Source organism: Macaca fascicularis, chromosome 1 (genome assembly GCF_037993035.2).
Source record: "Macaca fascicularis isolate 582-1 chromosome 1, T2T-MFA8v1.1".
Classification (NCBI taxonomy): domain Eukaryota; kingdom Metazoa; phylum Chordata; class Mammalia; order Primates; family Cercopithecidae; genus Macaca; species Macaca fascicularis.
The window spans coordinates 106,363,531-106,383,876 of NC_088375.1; the positions used below are offsets into that span (position 1 = coordinate 106,363,531).

At 49.1% G+C, this 20,346-nt stretch overlaps 1 protein-coding gene across 2 annotated transcripts in view; it reads left to right on the forward strand.

Moving 5' to 3' along the window:
• The window catches only part of KCNN3 (potassium calcium-activated channel subfamily N member 3), a 167,559-nt gene that overhangs the window by 81,739 nt on the left and 65,474 nt on the right, over window positions 1-20,346 (forward strand). For both annotated transcript variants that reach the window (XM_005541654.5, XM_065545177.2), the window contains exon 3: window positions 17,920-18,338. In XM_005541654.5, the coding sequence (XP_005541711.3) occupies window positions 17,920-18,338 (419 nt within the window). The remainder of the gene's footprint in view (window positions 1-17,919; window positions 18,339-20,346) is intronic.

A 20,346-nucleotide genomic window follows, 5' to 3' on the forward strand; every position in this document is an offset into this window, starting at 1 on the left:
TCCCAACACTTTGGGAGGCCGAGGCGGTGAGATCACCTGAGGTCAGGTGTTCGAGACCAGCCTGGGCAACATATAGTGAAGCCTCATTTCTCTACTAAAAATACAAAAAATTAGCTGGGTGCGGCGGTGCATGCCTGTAGTCCCAGCCACTTGGGAAGCTGAGGCAGGAGAAATGCTTGAACCCAGGAGGCAGAGGTTGCAGTGAGCCAAGATCACACCACTGCACCCCTCCAGCCTGGGCAACAGAGCAAGACTCTGTCTCTCAAAAAAAAAAAAAAAAAAAAAAAAAAAACCACACAAAAAAGCAAGCGTTCTTAACCTGGGGCCCGTGAACTCCCAGAAACTAGCTGCAATACATGGTGTGTTCCAGAAATGCTTCTTGTTCTAGGGAAAGCAAATTCATAGCTCGCATCAGGTTTTCAGTGGGGTTAGGATACCAGGAGGGCTCAGTCTAGTGAGTAACAAAAGCAGCACCTCCTTCAGAATCCCCCGAGGCCCCGCGTGTCCTGAGTGCCGCCTGTCCGGTGGCAGGGCAGGTGTGAAGGAGGGAGCAAGTCATTCACATCTTGGTTCCCGTCCCAGCTGTGCCATTTACTACCTGGGTGACACTTGGCAGTTCAGCTGACGTCTTGGAGCCCTAGTCTTCAAATCTGTAAAATAGAAATAATGATAACATCTTCCTAGGATTGTTAGGAACACTAAACTAGATTTAGCACCATGGTTAAAAGCATAATGTGGTAGGCTGAATCATAATGCCCCTCCCCCAATCCTAATGCCCCAACCCCAACCATATTTTGGCACAGACCCTGCCAAAATATCCAGCTCCTAATCCCTTGATATCCTGGCAAAAGGGACTTTGCAGAATGTGGTTAAATGGAGAATCTTGAGATGAAGGAGATTATCCTGGGTTATCCAGGTGGGATCTAAATGTAATCACAACTGTTCTTGTGAAAAGGGAGGCAGAGGGAGATCTGACTACCGAAGAAGAAGCAGGATGAGTGATGGTGAAACAGAAGGCTGGAGTGGTGGGAGAAAAGGCTACAAGGCAGGGAAGGTAGGCCCCCTCTGGAAGCTGGAAAAGCAAGGAAACGGATTCCCCTGCCAGATCTTCTGGAAGGAGCCAGCCCTGCGGACAACCTCCATGTTAGTCTAGTGAAACTGATTCCACACATCTGGCCTCCGGAGCTGTAATAGAATAAATCTGTGTTGTTTTAAGTAATGTGTTACAGCAGCAATAAGAAATGAATACACATGGACTCTGGGGCCAGACTGCCTGGGTTTGATCTGAGTAAACCACTTACCAGCTGTGTGACCTTGGGCATGTCATTTAATCTCTTCATGCCTCAGTTTCCTCATCTTTCAATAATAAGACCCACCACAAAAGGGCTGCTATGAGGAGTAAAGAAGCTAGTATTTCTAAGTCATTGAGAATAGCACCTGAAACCTGGTAAGCGCTGTATAAGTATTTGTTAAATAAAATAACTAAAAAGCACGTGAAGGTGGCTGGCTCACAGGAGGCTGTGGGGTGACGCGAGTGGATGCTGACGGGTTTGGCGGCATGGGCTGTGCTCCGTGGAGTCAGTTCAGGAAGGCAGGGGAGTATTTGGTGCCTCTCAGGAAGACTGTGGTAGTCTTCGTTAAAATGAACCATAGATGCTTGAAGGAATGAACCCTTCATTGTCTGTTACACTGAATGCCTCACACCCTGCATTTCCCAGTGTTCCTTGAAATATTAATAGCTGTTACTTCAAAACAAGAGTCAAGGTCAAATAAGTTTGAGAAACTGCATTTCAAAGCCGACCAGTTTTCTTTTCTTTAGAAGTCTCAGAAGCTTTCATATGCTAATGAGCCTGATGAATCTCTGAGAAGCATTTTTTAAATATTTGGCCACTCAGTCACTTTGTATGGTGCTTCCAGCGTGGCCAGCACTCTGCAGAAGGCACCTCAGAGCAAGCCTGGATGCCTGTGGCTGCTGCAGAGGTGTGTGAAGGTGGGACAACCCGTCTGAGAGGCAGTGTCAGGGGCCTGTTTACCTGACCTCAGAACTAACTAGAATATGTAGCTGCTGCTGATCCTGTCATTCATATCCCAGACAGTCAGAAAGGGTTACCGACAGGCCCATCTATCCCTGTTTCCTTTAGGGCCAGTGGAGGCACCTAGACCCTGAGGCCCCAGACCCTAGCATGCCCCTCTCTTGCCTCCCTCCTGACGCAATCCGAGACCCTGAGGGCACCGTGGATGCCACAGCCCTCAGGTCTAAACTTCATCCCGCCCCCTCCTCCAGCTGCCCCTTGGCTGCTTCTCAGGCTTAGGGATGTATCTACCAGCAGCCAGCATCAGCCTATGGGAGGACAGATGGAGAAAGTGGCAGTGTGGGCCCTGGAAGCAGGCCTGGGGCCTTTTTGGACAAGGGACTCTGGGGGTCTGGATATCCAAAGTGGGGTATAGAAGGTGGAGGCAGACAAGGCCTCTGGGCCCTGTGGGCTTTTGGCTCCAGGGGGTGTGGTGTGACTTGAGGAGTGGTCAAGCAGGGCCCTCTAGTGTGGGGGACCCAGAGCCAGAGCCCCAGGTGTCTGGATCCAGGGCAGCAGCACAGACCCTGAATTGCAAATAGTGCCCCAGTCACCAAACCGGCCCTCTCCATAGCCATATCTTTGTTTGCTTCTGCACATCTCTAGGAGACACGCAGTTCGAAGCTCCTGGTTCGTCAGGAAGTTGCATCCTGACATCCACTGTACCCCACGGGGCTTGGCACTGTACCTGGCACACTGAGGCCAGGTCCGCAGCGAGCTCTCACCAGCAGCAGTCACTGTGGCGATGGTGGCTGCCGCATGCCCTGGCCCTTGGCCCCCTCCTCCCGAATGGAGGGAACAGTGGAGCAGGTTTCAGTTCTCAACCATGGGGAGGGCCACCACTTCCCACAGGGAGCCCAGGCCTCTGCCGTCAGTAGGGGAGCAGGGTGGGCCACTGACTAATGCGGCTTTCAGTGCCTGCGATGGGAATGCCCATGGAGAGGTGGCCTTGAAATAAGTGCCTTTGTTTAATCTTCATGCCCTGGAACTATTTTTCACAAGGTGGTTTAGTTAGAGGGGCTGTGGATCTGGTAATGAGGCTGGCCTTGGAGGGGGAGCCTTGTAAGAGGAGCTCAGCTATAAACACTTCTAGCAGGGCTGTGTTCATAAAATCCTGGGGGCCCCCGGGGGATTTGAAGCTCTACACAGAAAATTACAGGGCAGGAAAGGACCTGGCAATTATTTTTCCTCCAAGAATGGCCATGCTTAAAACATCACCATTAGGCGCCACAAGTGGCTTTCTCCAGGACAGTTCTTTTAAAAAATACTTTATTGGGTTTTTTTAAATTACAAAAGCAATATAGGCTTGTTTTGACACAGAGGTGTGTTCTGATTATCAAAAGGAAAAAAGTCAATAGGTTCCCTGATTCCCATCTCCCTACGTCCCCAGTGGTACCAGTGTTAACAATTTAGTGTTTAGTTTAGCCAGAGGTGATTAACGCACCTTTTGTGTGTGCTTATACAAAAATGTACCAACATGCATACACATATATGGGCATTTTTGGTTTTATGTGTTGGTGTTTGCTCTTTTAAAAAAGAGGAATCCCACTATACCTATTATGCCGTAAGTTTCTCTTTTTACTTAGCAATATATCATGAACATTTTCTAAGTCAATACATATAGATCCACTTCATTTTTAAAAACAGCTACATAATGTTCCCCAGTATGAGTACCATAATGTATTCAGCTGTTTCCCTATTGATGTATATTCAAGTTTGTTTCCAGGGTTTTTTTTTTTTTTTAAGTATAATAAGCAGTTCTTTTAAAAATATTCTTTGATTTCTTTATCTTGTGCATATGTTGCAAGAGACTCTTTTGCCTTGGGAGAATTATAAAAATGGTGAACAATTAAAATATTTCTTTGGAGTCACATTGATATAGTTTTGACACCTTAAGCCCTTTATGTATTGGTTTGGGCAGCCCATATTTCCTGGGTGCTGTGCCTGGCACTGTGGACAGTGACCAAGGAGACGTCTGTCCTCAAGGACCCCTGCTTTAGTGAGGCTGCTGACAAGCAGCTGGACAGGAACATGGCTCAGATGGGAGATCAAGAGGGAGGTTTTGGCCAGAATGGAAACTTAATAGATGAGAGTGTGGCCTCTTGGTTTAAATCCTGTCTCTACCACTTAGTTGATAGGAGGTCTGGGGGAAGTTCACTTTTCTTATGGGGCTATTGTGAGACTCAAAGAGTTAATGTAAAGAAAAGTGCTTAGGAGGCCAGGTGTGGTGGCTCATGCCTGTAATCCCAGCACTTTGGGAGGCCGAGGACGGCTGATCACATGAGGCTAGGAGTTTGAGACCAGTCTGGCCAACATCGCAAAACCCTGCCTCTACTAAAAATACAAAAATTAGCCAGGTGTGGTGGTGCACAGCTACTCGGGAGGCTGAGGCAGGAGAATTGCTTGAATCCAGGAGGCAGAGGTTGTAGTGAGCCATGATCGTACCACTGTTCTCCAGCCTGGACAACAGAGTGAGACTCTTGTCTCAAAAAAAAAAAAAAAAAAGAAAAGAAAAGAAAAAGAAACGTGCTCAGGACCCAGCCAGCAAGTTGGAAACACCAAATGGATTGTTACTGTTTGAAGTGCTGCCCCCGCCACTGGGAGATCAGGAAAAGCTCCCCCTGAAGGGGTGACGGTGCAGCTGGCCCTTGAGAAGGAGTTGAAGGCCTTTTAGTAAGTTGGGGAAAAAACAAACACTCCCTGCCCACCACCAACACCTGGTCGTGACCTCAGTTCTTCAGCTCCCTACCCTGTTCAAAGATCCAAAAACCTCTTTATTTTTAGTTGCTAAAAATACCCCCTAAGCCAGGGTTAAAGAATTTCTCCCTGAGTGGTAAACAGGTGACTTAGAACCAATCAGGGCCCAGCAGCCCCAGTGATGATGCTGTTGCTCCCCTACCCCCAAACATTTAGCAGGATCCTTTCATGTGTCAAAAGGAAAGAAACTTACCAGAAACTTCCTGTTGAGAAAACGATTCCTCTTACCCCAGACTTAGCAGATGCACAGAAACCTTTGACTCCTGGATCTGCCAAGGCACACAGAGAACCAGAAACATGTATTGGCCTGGCCTGGGACAAGCAAACATCCGGGTTCAGTCCAACAAGCCCTCCTAGTACAGCCTGGGGCAGCACACACAGTAGTGGAGAGAGTGAACTTTGGAGGCTGCCTGCCCCGGCTCTAGAGCCTAGGTCTGCCCCTTATTAACTGTGTGACCTTTAGTAAATTACTTAATCTCTCCGACCCTCAGTTTCCCTGTCTGTAAAATAGAAATAAGAATACCTATCTCAGAACACTGTTAAGGACTAAATGAAATGGTGCCTGTAAGGTCTGGTCCCCTGAAACGCGGGCTAGCACTCCCCAACTGTCTGGCCATCATTCTCCAGCTGCCATTTGGGGATTGGCTCTGTGACAAGCAGGGGGCACAGGGCCTGGGGAATATTGGAGGAAGGCACCCAGCCCCACCTGGGAGTTGGAAGGGACCAGCTTAGACCTGTGGAAGGGAGGGACGCTTGATCTGGAGGTCTCTGGTGAAGAAGCTGAGAAGAGGGAGTGCTTGTACAGAAGATGGAGGGGCGCAAGCTCAGGGGTTACTGGTAACTTGGTTTGGCTGGGATGAGACACCAGGTGTGGCAGGTGATGGGGATGGAGGGGCCAGCTGGTGCCAGGTGGGAAAAGGCCCTTTTGGCCAAATGCAGTTAGGAGGTTGGACAGTCTGGGTTGCCACTGAAAGGTTCCAGAGGGGGAGGTGACATGATTTGGTTTGTATTTTGGAACATTCGCTCTGGCAGCAACGTAAAGATGGCTGGGGCGCGGGGCACATGATGAGACCGAGGTGTGGCCACTGCAGCCCAAGGATTGACTGGGGACACTTGGCCTTACTGCTTCAAATAGAATTGGTTACAAACTCCCACCCCACACAGGAGGGGACCCAGTGTCTTTCCACTGGTCTCTGGGGGCTCGGAAACTTCCACTTCTCACTTGACAGCTCATCTGATGTCAAACTCTTTCTGCTGAATTCTCCACCTCTATCCTGTGCTTAGTGACCCCTTAAGGCACCCTTCCTGTTCCCATTGCTCCTCGAGGGGCCCATGACCAAGGCCTCTAGGTTAGCCGACATTTCCATGGATCTGGAGCAAGGGGAAGGGGTGAGGTGGTGGGGGCACAACAAACGGGACAGTGCTGAACGCCACATGCGCCTGATCTTACAGTCTCAGCACTGTCCGTGTCTCATGGGTGGTCAGCAGCAGTTAGTCCTCAGTGGGCTCCGGCTTCCCCCTCTCATGGGACTGGCCCAAGGTGCTGCTTAGCCACCTGCCCTCTCCTTCCAGTCCCATAGCTCACAATCTCCCACCTCCAATGTTCTGTTCATTTCTAGGGCACATACATTAAGCCCTGTGTTGGTCTCCTCTGACCCCACCCCAGCCCTATCCAGAGGAATCTTCTTCATTAGCAAACATGCTGGGGTGTGTAAGTGGGCTCCTAAACTAAGATGGTCTCTTCCTCGCTAGGGACCCCATCACCAGGTCTTCATAGAGGTCTGTTCACTGGTGGGAAGAGGAGGAAGGGAAAGATGATAAATGGATATTCTATCTGTGGAAATGAAAGCTGTGGTCTTAGTTCCACAAACATAGCCCAGTCTAGATTGCAGGTAACAATGTGGGTTTCCAAGGTGGTGCAGTCACCAGGGATGGAACCCAGTTTATTTTAATTGTATATTGATTCTCTGGTCAGCAAAGATTCTTCTGAGAATGAGCATTTAAAGTGTGGACTTGAGTTTTCTTTTTTTTTTTGAGACAGAGTCTCGCTCTGTCATCCAGGCTGGAGTACAATGGCGCAGTCTCGGCTCACTGCAAGCTTTGCCTCCTGGGTTCAGGCCATTCTCCTGCCTCAGCCTCCTGAGTAGGTGGGACTACAGGTGCCCACCACCATTCCTGGCTAATTTTTTTTATTTTTAGTAGAGACGGGTTTTCACCGTGTTAGCCAGGATGGTCTCGATCTCGTGATCCGCCCGCCTCGGCCTCCCAAAGTGCTGGGATTACAGGCTTGAGCCACCGTGCCTGGCTGAGTTTTCTTTAGAAGACAACGTATACCCCAAACTGGCCAGCCCCCAAATAGAAGGCCTGCTTAGCAGGCTGGCAGGTGAAAGGGCGTGGGATTTGGAAGACACAGAATGCTGAAGGCCGCAGTCAATTGATTGAACTTCTCTTGGTTTGGATTTCTTCATCTGCTAAATGGGCATATTACTCCCTTACAGGGACATTATGAGATTGCAATGAAATGGTATGTGCAAAGTCACGTGGCTTGGCCCACAGTCTGGCTTTTGGGTAATTTTCACACAAAAGGAAATAGCTATGAACTGAATTGTGTCTCCCCAAAACACATTTGTTGAGGCCCTAACCTCCAATGTAACTGCCTTGGAGATAGGGTCTGTGGGAGGTAATTAAGTTTAAATAAGGTTATAAGGATGGGGCCTAATCCTATAGCACTGAGGCTCTAGGAGAAGAGAAAAAGAGAGGTCTCTCTCCATCTCTCTGCCATGTGAGGACACAGTGAGCTGGCGGCCACCTGCAAGCCAGGAAGAGAGCCTGACTGTGTTGGCACCCTGATCTCAGACTTCCAGCCTCCAGCACTGTGAAAAAATACATTTCTGTTTTTTAAGTTACCCAGTCTATGGTATTTTGTTTTGGAGACCCGAACTGACTACCGCAGGTGCATATTTAACCTGTGGGCAGTCTGTCTTCAGAAAGTGGTGACATGGTGCACATGGCCCTGGTGGGAGTGGGTCTGTGGTCTCCTATCCTTTGATAAAGCTCATTCTGTGACCTCCAAGGTCCCAGTGATCTGGGTCCTGCTACCTTCTTGGCCTCATCTGGTACCATCCCTCACTTCTTTTTCACATTGGTCTTCTTTCTTCTGTCTCTGCAACTCTCTAAACTCCATCCTGCCTTGGGGTTTTTGCACATGGTTGTCCCCTCTGTAATGCATACCTTTGCAAGGCTCACTTTGGATTCAGAGGACCCCTCCATAGAGAGCCCTGTCCTGGCTGTCTGGGACTTCTCCCATTTCCTTTGCCCTGTCTTATTCTCTTCCTGGCAGGTGTCACTGTCTAAAATTAAATGGTTTACCGGTTTAATATCTGTTTTCCTCCCCTGAAATGTAAGCTCTGTGGGGACAGGGGCCTTGTCTATTTGTCTTCCTATATCCCTAGAGCTTACCAAGTCACATAATAGGGGCTCAACTCATACTCAATGAATGAATGAGTGAATAAGCTGATCAGGGCAAAGCTCCATGCCTGTGCATCCAGCACCTCTTGAACCAGACCCCAAACACTTGATTTCCAGCATCACACCTTGTCTCTCATTACAACTAGAGACCAGTCGGTCCATCCAAAGGATTTCCAATCAAAGGGTTCTATGGAGAGCATGGGGTCCACTACAGAGATCTAGACTGGAGGAGGAGGTGAGTGAGTTGATCTTTGAATGTTCTTCTCTACCCTTTCAACTACAACAGCTCTGAATTTGTGTTTCCCATGTTGGGCGTACATGAACAATCTTGTAAAAGAAATGGCCCCACAGCCTGGAGAAAATGGAAAACTACAAATTGCATCCAAGTCTTCACATTACACTGATGAATCTCAGGTCCAGAGACTTGCCACACACAGATGGCCAGAGGTGGGATGCTTTATCCCCAGTGGTGCCGTGGTCAGGGATCAAGAAATTCCTGCTATGTGAGTGAAATATAATGGCTCCCTTAAATGCTGTAACTTGGCTTTCTTTCTCTGAGAACTGAGGACAGGGGAAAGGATTTATGATCACCACTGGCCTCTGTTAGTCCCAAACAAACTTCAGGCTCCATAACGCCCATGGGTAGTCATTATACACTGCAACAGACCAAAAGCGAGCTCTGGTGAGGCACTCAGGAGAAGCCTGTCCTGGCCGGACCAAAGAGCCACTGTGGGACATCACACATGGCCCAGGGAGTGGGACGGTTTCAGATGAGAACAATTTCTTCTTAGATACAGAGCCGGGTAGCATGGACCCCTTCGCCCTAAGCATCATGTTTATGGTAGAATCATAGACTTCCCTGACAAGGCCCATTCACTGGCTGGCCTGTTTTAGAGCCACCTTTTTTCTACCTTTGCTTCCCACCCCCCACCTTCCTCCCTTTCTTCCTCTAGTTCCATGGAGCATTTGCTGACTGGAAATTTTACGAACCATTGCTGCAAACCCAGAAGTTCATTTCATCACTGGCAATCAGCTCCTGTCCTCAGGGAAAGCTAATTAGGTACTACAGGACTTTTGATGTTGCTTCCATGGTAACCCCCCTAGTAATGGTGTACATGCAGAATATGTGCTCCAGGGTGTTTAAATTTATATATGTATATATATAAAATATAAAATATATTATATATAAATAATATATCTTAAGAAAATCTGTAATTTTTTCCTCTTGCTTTGTTTCTGTGTATTTTTTTTAAATGATGGAAATTTTCCCTGAAGTTTTTTTCCCCACAGAGAGGGAACAGTACACAAAAAGGCTTTTTCCATTTTGTCTCCTTTAATTTAGAGAAATTCATAGTTGTGCAAGAGTGAAAGTTTTTCAGTTTGGTCAGAAAGTGTCTAAGCAGGAATATGCTCTCCTTCCTGATCGCTGACAATATTTTAATGACAGATTTTGCTTAAATAAAAAATCAGAAAGGTCTCAAGCCTTTCAAAATAGAATGAGGGGAAAACGAGTGAATCCAATGAATGGACTCTAAACTTATCCTAAAAAAAAAAAAAAGAAAAAAGGCAAGCTTCCCTGCATGCCTACCCCCTGCAGGAAGTGTGGGAAGGCCTCACAAGCCTGAAGCTCAGGCTGTGCCATGTGGCTGCTGGAGACACTGGGTAGTGTCCTTGTTTCCCTGTCAAGGCAACCTGTCCCAGGCCCTACAGAGATTGCAGCTGAATGGCCCTGTCCTGAGGTGGCCAGATGGCCTTCAGCATTGGCCTTGTGGTGAGCTGGCGATTACATCTTTGCTTGGTGAGACACTGTAACCAGGGAAAGCTCAGACCTGGACTCCCTGAGGTGCAGGTGACAAGGGAGAGGGCCTGTGACACGCCCACAGCTGAAAGCTGAGGGCTTCTGAAGAATCCCTGAATAACTAAAAGTGCTTTCTGTACTATCCCTCACTGGCCATCCAAGGATGGAATACCATGCTGACCTCTTCGTTAGCTGCCAGCGAATCCGTTTAGCCTCAGCATTTGCCAACAAGGTCCACTGTTCCCAGACTCCATGCTGTTTTTCTCCAGTGCCCCCCCCCATTAATTCCGTTTTGCCTTTGTTCTGTGATTCAGTCTACCAGCTGACTTCCTCACATCTGAGAAAACACTTTGTATGCAAAACAACCAAACTGCTTGCAAAATAACTTTTTAAATGCCCTGAGTTATTCTTTGATATCTCAAATGATGCATCCATGGTGGGAGTGGGGATGGGGGAAGCTGGAATGGCCCTTGACCCTGATCTCCTCCCCATCCAGTAACCCAGTTGCTTGAGAAAAACTGGCCAGCAGATATAACTGAGTGGAGTGGGAAGGTGGGGACAGGTGAGGGTTCCTTCTAGGGGCTGTGGCATAAGAATCTAAAAGGAAAATGTTGGGCACAGTAGGCACATGACCTGGCTTTTCTAATATGTGCCAAATGTAAGAATTAGTTTTGTTATATATTAGTTTTGTGGCATAACAAAGCACCTCAAAACATAACGGCTTAAAATAAGAATTTAGGTCACATTTCTGTGGATTAGTCATTTGGGCTGGGCTCAGCTTGGTGGTTCTTCTGCTGGTCTTACCTGGGGTGAGCTTCTGTCATGCAGCTGGTCTAGGATGGCTTCTGATGGCTGGCAGCTGGTGCTGGCTGTAGGCTGGGCTGAAAGGGATAGTGAGGCCATGTGTCTATAGTGAGCCTCACGGTGCTGACACTTTTCAAACCTCTGCTGTATCACTCTTTCTACTGTTCCACTGGCCAAAGCAAGGTACATGGCTAAATTCAGACTGAAGAGATTGAGAAATAGGCTGTACTGGCCAGGTGTGGTGGCTCACACCTGTAATCCCAGCACTTTGGGAGGCTGAGGTGGGCATATCACTGGAGGTGAGGAGTTCGAGACCAGCCCGGCCAACATGGTGAAACCCCATGTCTACTAAAAATACAAACATTAGCCAAGTGTGGTTGTGGGTGCCTGTTATCGCAGCTACTCAGGAGGCTGAGGCAGGAGAATCGCTTGAACCCGGGAGGCAGATGGCGCCATTGCACTCTAGCCTGGTTGACAAGAGTGAAACTGTCTCAAAAAAAAGAGAGAGAGAAATAGGCTGTACTTCTTGACTGGAAGAGAGGCAAAGTCACATGTACAGAAGTAAGTGAATGGGATGGGAGGAATTTGTGGCCATTTCTGCAAGCTGCCCCCTCCGGTGTGTCTGATACATGCCTTCCAGGCACTGCTGAAGCCCTGTCTAGCCCAAGAAGCTTTTCAAATTGCATCCGAATCATGCATGTCTTTTGCTAGAGCTACTTGAGATTGTGAACTGATTCATGGGACATGTGTTTGATTCATATTTATATACCCACAGTAGCCTAACCTTGTTGATTCTTAATAATTATTATACTGAACTGAGTTGAGTTAGTTCTCCTTTTTCTCTAATTACAAGCTCCTTAAAGGAAAGTTTGGAATCACTGTTGCATACAGTCTCTCTCCCAGAGCTCTCAGAATTATACTAACGGCTGAAAATCCTACAAGTCCTCAGAACCACCAGTTAAGTGGTAGAGGGATTAGGCCTAGAGCCACCTCTGGACAGAGCAACTATCTGAGGAAAGAGTGGAACTTTCAGGATACCAGAGACTGTGGTACTGACACATTACATCTTCAGGCCAGTTGCACCCTCAATGAGTGAAATCACTTTTTTAGGCTTAGGAGGCAGAAAGATTCAGTGACTCGGAGAATGTGGCTTTCCTTTCCCCATTCAGGGAGGCCAGCATGCGAGGAGCAAACCCACGTTTGGTCAGGAAGGGACTCGTTCATCAGCCCTGGGCCTCTGTGGCTTCTCCTGCTCTGGAACAGCCCAGAACAGACCACTCGAGGGCCCACAGTGCTCCCTGCCCCATGCCACATTGTGTCCACATCACCTCAGTACTTTTCCAGAATCCGTCAGAGGCCAACAGTCAAGCTGGTCTAGAGTCACGGCTGGATGACTGAGACTAAGCCCTAGGGGAAGATAGTCCTTTGTGGAGCCACATACACACTCCTCCTGCCCCTCTGGTCCAGCGCTACTCAATATCCTGGTTTCAGACTTGCTCTAGAACTTTCTAAGGCTTGGAGGTCACCTGGGACAGTTTATTCGAGGTTGAACCACCCTTTGAGAATAAGAGGGTGTCCCTTCCCATGGTGTGAGATGAATTGTCAAGTCCTTTGTGAGTCACAGGCTTAGGAATGGATTTTCAACAGGAATTTCCATTCTGGGTGGTTAACAAGGGCCACGGGCAATCTGTCCTTTTCTTCATATGACACAGTCATCTGCCTACACACTTTTTATTCACCAAAATTCTACTGACTGCCCACTCTGTGCCAGGCAACGTCTCAGGCATGGGAGTGGGGTGAGATGAGCCAGGCATGGTTCCTGTCCCTGGAGAGCTCAGGTGCACTGAGAACACAGATGAGGTGGGAGCCGCCAGCAAGAGGGTCTGTGTAGAACCACAGAATTATGGCTTCTTAAGGCAGGAGGTACCTTGGGGATTGTCTAGTCTATTCCCTCATTCCTCAGAGGAGGAAGCTGAGCCCAAGAGAGGGAAGATTAGTCCAGGGGCACACATGTGGGAATTATTAATTCACTAAACAAGCATTTATTGAACACCTACTAAGCACTAAGATCTGAGCTAGGCTCTGGAGATGCCACAGGGAACAAGGAAGACACAGCCCTTGTCTCTTTGGAGCTCCAACTGTGACTGGTGGGGGGGGGGGGGTCCCAATCCTGGTTACATTTTAGACTCACCTTGGAGCCTTAAGAAGAACCCCCGTGCCAGGGCTCCACCCCCAGAGATTCTGATTTACTTGGCCTGGGGTGGGCCTGGGCATGGGTATTTTTGAACAAGCTCTCCAAGTTATTCTAATGTGCGATGTGAGTAGGTTGAGAACCACGTCTAAGGGGTGAGACAGCAAAAATCTCACAAACGCAAACCAATAATTGGGATTGTGCTTTGTTAGGAATGAATGGGATGCAGAGTGAGGAACCAGCGGAGTGGGGTATCTGCTACTTGCTCTGAAACGGGAGGGAGCGAGACCACACTTGGAGAACTGTGATTCCAGGGGTCAGAAGGAAGGAAGGAAGCATAGAGTGTCCTCATGTGGGACAGCAATGGGATCTTCTGGGCCACGTCGCACCCTGCAGATGCAGAAAACCCTGCAGTGGAGCCCTGTCTAGCAGAGGCTTTTAACCTGCAGCCTGAAAACTCCCCCAACCGCCTACTCAAAACACCGCCTCTTTACACACAGTGTTTATGAGTGCCCCCCAGGCCCTCCAGCTTAAAAATCCCTCACATTTTTAGACAGTTAGTAAAGCATTGTCGGACTTATTTATTTATTTATTTATTTTGAGACTGAGTCTTGCTCTGTCGCCCAGACTGGAGTGCGGTGGCGCAATCTTCGCTCACTGCAAGCTCTGCCTTCCGGGTTCAAGCGATTCTCCTGCCTCAGCCTCCCGAGTAGCTGGGACTACAGGCGCCCGCCACCACACCCGGCTAATTTTTTTGTGTTTTAGTAGAGACGGTTTCACTGTGTTGCCCAGGCTGTTTGCGAACTCCTGAGCTCAGGCAATCTGCCTGCCTCGGCCTCCCAAAGTGCTGGGATTATAGGCGTGAGCCACCGCGTGGGCCACCAACCCCAGCCACCAACTTTTTATCTGTATTATTGGATCCTAACACTAACCTCATGAGGCAGGCAGGGCCAAGGTCAATGTTCCCCTGTTGGAGATGTGGAAACAAGCTCAGAGAAGTCACACAGGGCCTGAGATCACATGGCTAATACCTGGATGTGGAGGACTTCAGGCTAGCTCTCTGGCCTCCAGCTCCACTACCCCATGCGGCCCCCACCTTCCCTGCACCAGCAAGCTGCAACTGAGGCAGGGCACCCGAGAGGCAGCTGGGGACCAGCACCTTTCCGTCACGCTGGGCAGAGCTGCTGGTGCGTTCTCCCCTTCAGCTGTGACGGCTTACAATCCCGCTCCTCATCAGGCAATCAAAGGAATCTGTTACTTGTTGCTTCCCTTCCTGCCCAGAGTGAACCCAGTTACTATAGTAACCAGATGCAATTCTTTATTACAGAGTAGATGGTTTTAATTTTGCATTTGAAGAATTTGGCCAGGCAGTCACGTTGCCATGGCTTGGCCTGTCGGGCGGCAGTTAGAAGCAGAGGGAACCCTTTGAACAGCCATTAGGGCTTTCCAATTGCTGGGGGAAACCTGTGTCTGGAAAAACCCAGGCTCAGCTGCACTGGGGAAGGAGGAGGGTGAGTCTCCAGCTGGTGCTGTGCTGGGTACTGTCTCCTGTTCAGAAATGACAGCTCCCTGATTAGAGCCACCAGGTGAGCCTCTCAGCCAGTTGCTCCCACAGTCCCCTCTAGTTTCCCTTCAGGATCCTTATGGGTGGGTCGGTGGGGGGCTGCTCATAGGGCCTTCAACACATGTTTGTTGAATGAATGAATGAATGAACAAATGATCCTTTGTAGTTTATTAAGCCCTGTCAACCCATTGTCTCCTCTGCTCTCCATTATGGCTTTGTAAGGGTACACAGCAGGGAGAAAGAGAAACTGAGGCTCAGCAAGGTGAGACTTGCCTCCTAGTGCTGCCTCCCCCGCCCATGCCTCTCAGGGCCCACTGATTTGCCTGGTAGGTTCCCCTTGCTGCTGAAACATATCACAGGTAGATGCTAAAAGCAAGGCAAGCATTGCCCGCCCACCCCACACCAGGCCTGGTACCATAGGTCCTCTCCTGGGTCCTCGGTTCCTGCTGAACTAAGGAAGGCAGCAAAATGGGGAGAGAAAGCTGCTTGGTGACTAACTTTGAAACAGAGCAGAAGCTTCCTTCAGCCCAGACCATCAAGGAGACAGTTGGATGGACAGAATAAAGAGCCCTTCATTCCCTGATCTCCCTGTGCAAGGGAGGAAAGGAAGGCTTCACTTGGCTTTCAGCCAGACCCCACAAATCCACGCTGATCCAGTCTCTCTGTTACTCTTTCTGTGCTGAGGGTGTATTTCCACGTTAAGTAAAACCTCCACCCAACCCTGGCCTCAACATTAATTTCTCCTAACCCAGCCTAGTTTCTTCCAGCCTTGCAGCTCAGGCCTTCCCAGGATGCATGCGTGGGCTGCTCTCCTGGCCAGGAGGTGCTGGTGTTGGTGCCCTTCATCCTGAGCTCATGTTAGGCCACAGGACCCTGCCTGTCTCCTGTTTAAAGGCAAACATAAGCAGCTTTGGAGAGCAGCAGCTCTCTGTGGCTATCGGTGGAGCAGGCAGCATATGAGGCTGGAGTCTTGAGTGGGATGTGTTTGTGGATGAGCTGGGACAGGCATCAGCCAGATCTGCTGGAGGGCCAAGGGCCCAGTAGAGAGAGGGCATAGTGTGATGATAAACACTCCACTACCTCCCAGAAGTGAGGTGCCTGCACAGGAGGCCCACACCGAACATATGCGCGGATCTCAGGCCTCACCCTCCAAGAATCAAATCATCTGAGCTGGATGAGACCTTACAGGCTTCTCATTTCAGTCTCAGATGAAGACTGAGGCCACAGAGGGGAAAGATGTGAACTCCGTTTCACAGTCATCAAACATGGTGGGACTCCACAGTGGGACTTACCCGAAGACAAAGGCTGGGCACACAGCTGGTGCTCAGTCAATTCTTGTGTGAACAGCCATCCTCATGAGGTGACAGCAGGAAGCATCTTCGTGAAAGGTTAGGGCTAGAAGGAAGCTTAGACATCACTGAGTCCAACTGTCATTTTACAGAAAGACAGACCAGATCCATTAATAATGCTAAAACTAAGAATAGCTAATAGTTACATAGCATGCTGGGTGCTAGGCAGGATTCCATGCATGCTGCATATACGAACCCACTGCAGCCTCACAGCGGCCTCTGTGCAGCAGCTATTATCATCATCCCCAGATGAGGTCACTGAGGCATAGGGCGGTTCGGTAACTTGCCCAAGATCGTGGAGCCAGTAGTGTTAGGATCAGGCAGTCTGGCTCCAGAGTCCGTGTCGTGAATGCTTCACTGCACTGTCTGAGAGCGCAGTGCTACCAGCAAACACTTGTGCTCCCTTCTCTGAGTGGGGAGAAGGAATCTGTGCCAGCCCTTGCGAGTTCACTCATGCGGGAAACATGACTTTTTCATCTTCGCATCCCCTTCCAGGGCTCAGCTCAGGTCTGGCAGGGGCTCAGGGATGTGTTTTTAATACAAATGAGTTGATCTTTCTCACCATCGTGAAAGAGCCAATTTGGCACCTGTGTGCTGGAAGGGACCTTGGGAAGTGGCTCAATATAGAACACTTGTGGTCAGCAAAAAGGAGGGGGTGGTTCCCACACACCAAGCAGTTCTCCAGTGGCCACTGGCTGAGTGTCCTGCAATATAACTCAACCCTGACTGTCTGCCTGGAGTTAGTGTTGGCTCCCATGGGTTGAGGGCTCAGTCCCACCACATTGACCCCACTTGTGACGCCAGTCACCAGCCCCAGGCTGTTTTACCTGAGCCTCTGACCAAGTGGCTATAAATCAGGGGTTCCCAGGACGCCCTTCTCAGGTTTTCATTAATTTTCTAGAGCAGCTCACTGAACTCAGGGAAACACATTTACTGGTTTATTATAAAGGACCTTACAAAGGATTCAGATGAGCAGCCATATGGGAGCGAAGCAAAGGGCAGGGCGCATGGGAAGGGGTGGAGCTTCCATGCCGTCTCTGGGCACGGAACCCTCCACGTGTCCAGGGACCTCCATGTGTCCAGCTATCTAGAAGCTCATCGAAACACAAAGAGGGGAACGATAGACACTGAGGGTGGAGAGTGGGAGGGAGAGGATCAGAAAAAATAACTATTGGGTACTAGGCTTAGTACCTGGTTGACAAAATCATCTGTACAACAAGCCTCTGTAACACAAGTTTACCTATATAGTAAACCTGCATATGTACCCCTGAACCTAAAATAAAAGTTAAAACACACACACACACACACACACACAGTCTTTTTGGGATTTTATGGAGGTTTCATTACACAGACATAATTGATGACATCATTGGCCATTGGTGATCAACTCAACCTTCGGGCCCCTCTTCCCTCCCAGGAGGTGTTGGGGTGGGGCTGAAATTTCCAGCCGTCTCATCACCAGATTGGTTCCCCTGGCAACCAGCACCCATCCTGAGGCTACCCTGGATCCCCACCTCCCACCCCAGCCACTAGTCATCTCATTAGCATACAAACGACACTTATCACTTTGGAAATTCCTAAGGTTTTAGGAACTGTGCCTAAACCAGGATAAAGACCAATTATATGATTTCTTATTATAAATCACTATATCTCAGGAAGGGATTTGCAGAGGAGGAAAGTGAGGCCTAGAGAGTCAAAGTGTCTTAGCCAGGGCCTCCCAGCTGGACCTGAATCCAGGTCTCCCTACTCCCCATCCAGGGCTCTTGCCACACAGCAAGGCCCCTAAAGAGCAGGCTGAGGGGGTCAGGCTGACCTGAGCCCAGGAGCCTGCCCCAGCCTGCCCCACCTGTCCTGTCTGGGCCCTGCTGTGCAATTCCTGGTCCTGGCCACACTAATGGACTCTCTGCCCCCACCAGCTCTTCGTGATCGACAATGGCGCGGATGACTGGCGGATAGCCATGACCTACGAGCGCATCCTCTACATCAGCCTGGAGATGCTGGTGTGCGCCATCCACCCCATTCCTGGCGAGTACAAGTTCTTCTGGACAGCACGCCTGGCCTTCTCCTACACACCCTCCCGGGCGGAGGCCGATGTGGACATCATCCTGTCTATCCCCATGTTCCTGCGCCTGTACCTGATCGCCCGAGTCATGCTGCTGCATAGCAAGCTCTTCACCGATGCCTCGTCCCGCAGCATCGGGGCCCTCAACAAGATCAACTTCAACACCCGCTTCGTCATGAAGACGCTCATGACCATCTGCCCTGGCACTGTGCTGCTCGTGTTCAGCATCTCTCTGTGGATCATTGCTGCCTGGACCGTCCGTGTCTGCGAAAGGTATTCCACCTGGGGCCGTCTGAGTGCAGAGTCTGTGCTGGGACAGGGAAGGGAGGACGAGCAGGGGTGCCAGGAGGTATGTGGTCTGATGGAGGAGACAGGCATGTACCCAGACACCTGAAAGGAGACAGTGGGAAAGAGGGGAGTGCTGAGTTGGGGTTGAGTATGAGCTGTAATTGCAGCTTTGGAACCAAGGTAAGGTGGGAAAAAGGCACAGAATTTTCCTGATTTTCCGTTGCTTCTTTGCAAACCGATATATCATTCTGGTTACATCAGTAACTCACATATAACACATTGCAATTTCTTCCTCTTGGGTATTAATAATGCTTATTAGCATTTTAAAGGCTCTGAGAAGTCCTGCAGTAATGAAACCATTTATTTTCGTTTAGTTCAAACTTTCTCAATTGTATTTGCCCTCAGACCCTTTTTATTATAAAGCACTATTGGTACCTTGCTACTCAAAGTTTGGTTCACAGACCAGCAGCATTGGCATCACTGGGAACTTGTTAGAACAATTCCCAGAATCTCAGGCCTTAGCCCAGAATGACTGAATTAGGATTTGCATTTAGCAAGGTCACCTGGTGATTCATATGCACCTTACTTTGAGAAGCACTGTACTGATGGAACATACTTTGGGAAACGTTTTAGGAGGCTGGTGGTTGGGAGTCATTCAGAGGAGCTACTCATGAGATAGAAGGGAGATGTGTCCTGATAGAGATCCAGGGCTGTAGAACAAAATGCCAGCTCCTTGGAACAGCCATCATCAAGGCACAAGGGCAGGACTGAGACCACCTCCTTCCACCACCCTTGAGCTGCCTTTCATGACTCTTCTCCCTTGCAAGGGGTCCTGGATATTCATCTTATTTATTTATTTATTTATTTATTTATTTATTTATTTATTTGAGATGGAGTCTCATCCTCTCACCAAGGCTGGAGTGCAGTGGCACAGTCTCTGCTCACTGCAATCTCTGCCTCCCAACTTCAAGCAATTCTCCTGCCTCAGCCTCCCATGTAGCTGGGATTACAGGCATACACCACCATGCTAGGCTAATTTTTGTATTTTTAGTAGAGATGGGGTTTCACCATGTTGGTCAGGCTGGTCTTGAACTCCTGGCTTCAAGTGTTCCTCCTACCTTGGCCTCCCAAAATTCTGGGATTACAGGCGTGAGCCACTGCACCCAGCCCTGGATATTCATTTTAATCTGATTTGATATGGGGAGTCCAAATCTAGGTTAGAAACCGTGATTCTGCCCCTAAGTAGCTGTGACACCTGGGGCAAGTTACTTAACCTCTCCGGAATACAGTTTCCTCATTTTAAATTGAGGATCACTTGAAATAGAACGAAGCTATGTTTACTTGAGAGAGATTATTTTCAGTATGTTGGGAGGTATGGTGAAGCATCCTATGTAATTTACACAGATCCTGGTAGTCATCCTTAATTCGTCAACACTTACAATTATATTGCCACACCTTCCATGCACCAGTGTCCTAGCAGAGATCAAACAAGACAAAGAAGTCTGGGGAAGAGTTAGCCTAAACACACCCCACATGGGTACCTTGAACCATATCTCCTACCTATTTTTGAGACGTTCTGTTTGCAGATATTTCTTTCAGCGTTTTGGCCAGCAGACACACGGTCAAACTGAGAGGGCATTCTGCTGCCGCAGAACAAGGGTTCAGGCTCCGGGATGCAGGTTCAGGCTGTGAGAGCCAGTGCAGTGTTGGAAGACCTTTCTCACACACAGAGCCTCAGGGACACACCATGCTCACCTATTCAGAACCTCGCCATTACTCAGCAGCTGACATTGCAACATCCGCTCTGAGTGGGACCACACTGCACGGGGCTTCATGAGCCTTCTCCGGTAAGCAGACGCTCTTTGCCCAATGGAGAAAGCATGTGCTTGGGTTTCAACCCCAAACTCCTCATGGTACTGTTAGCTGAGCAACATTGTGCTGGTTGCTTCACCTCTCTGGACCTCAATTTTCTGATCTGAAAGCTGGATACAGG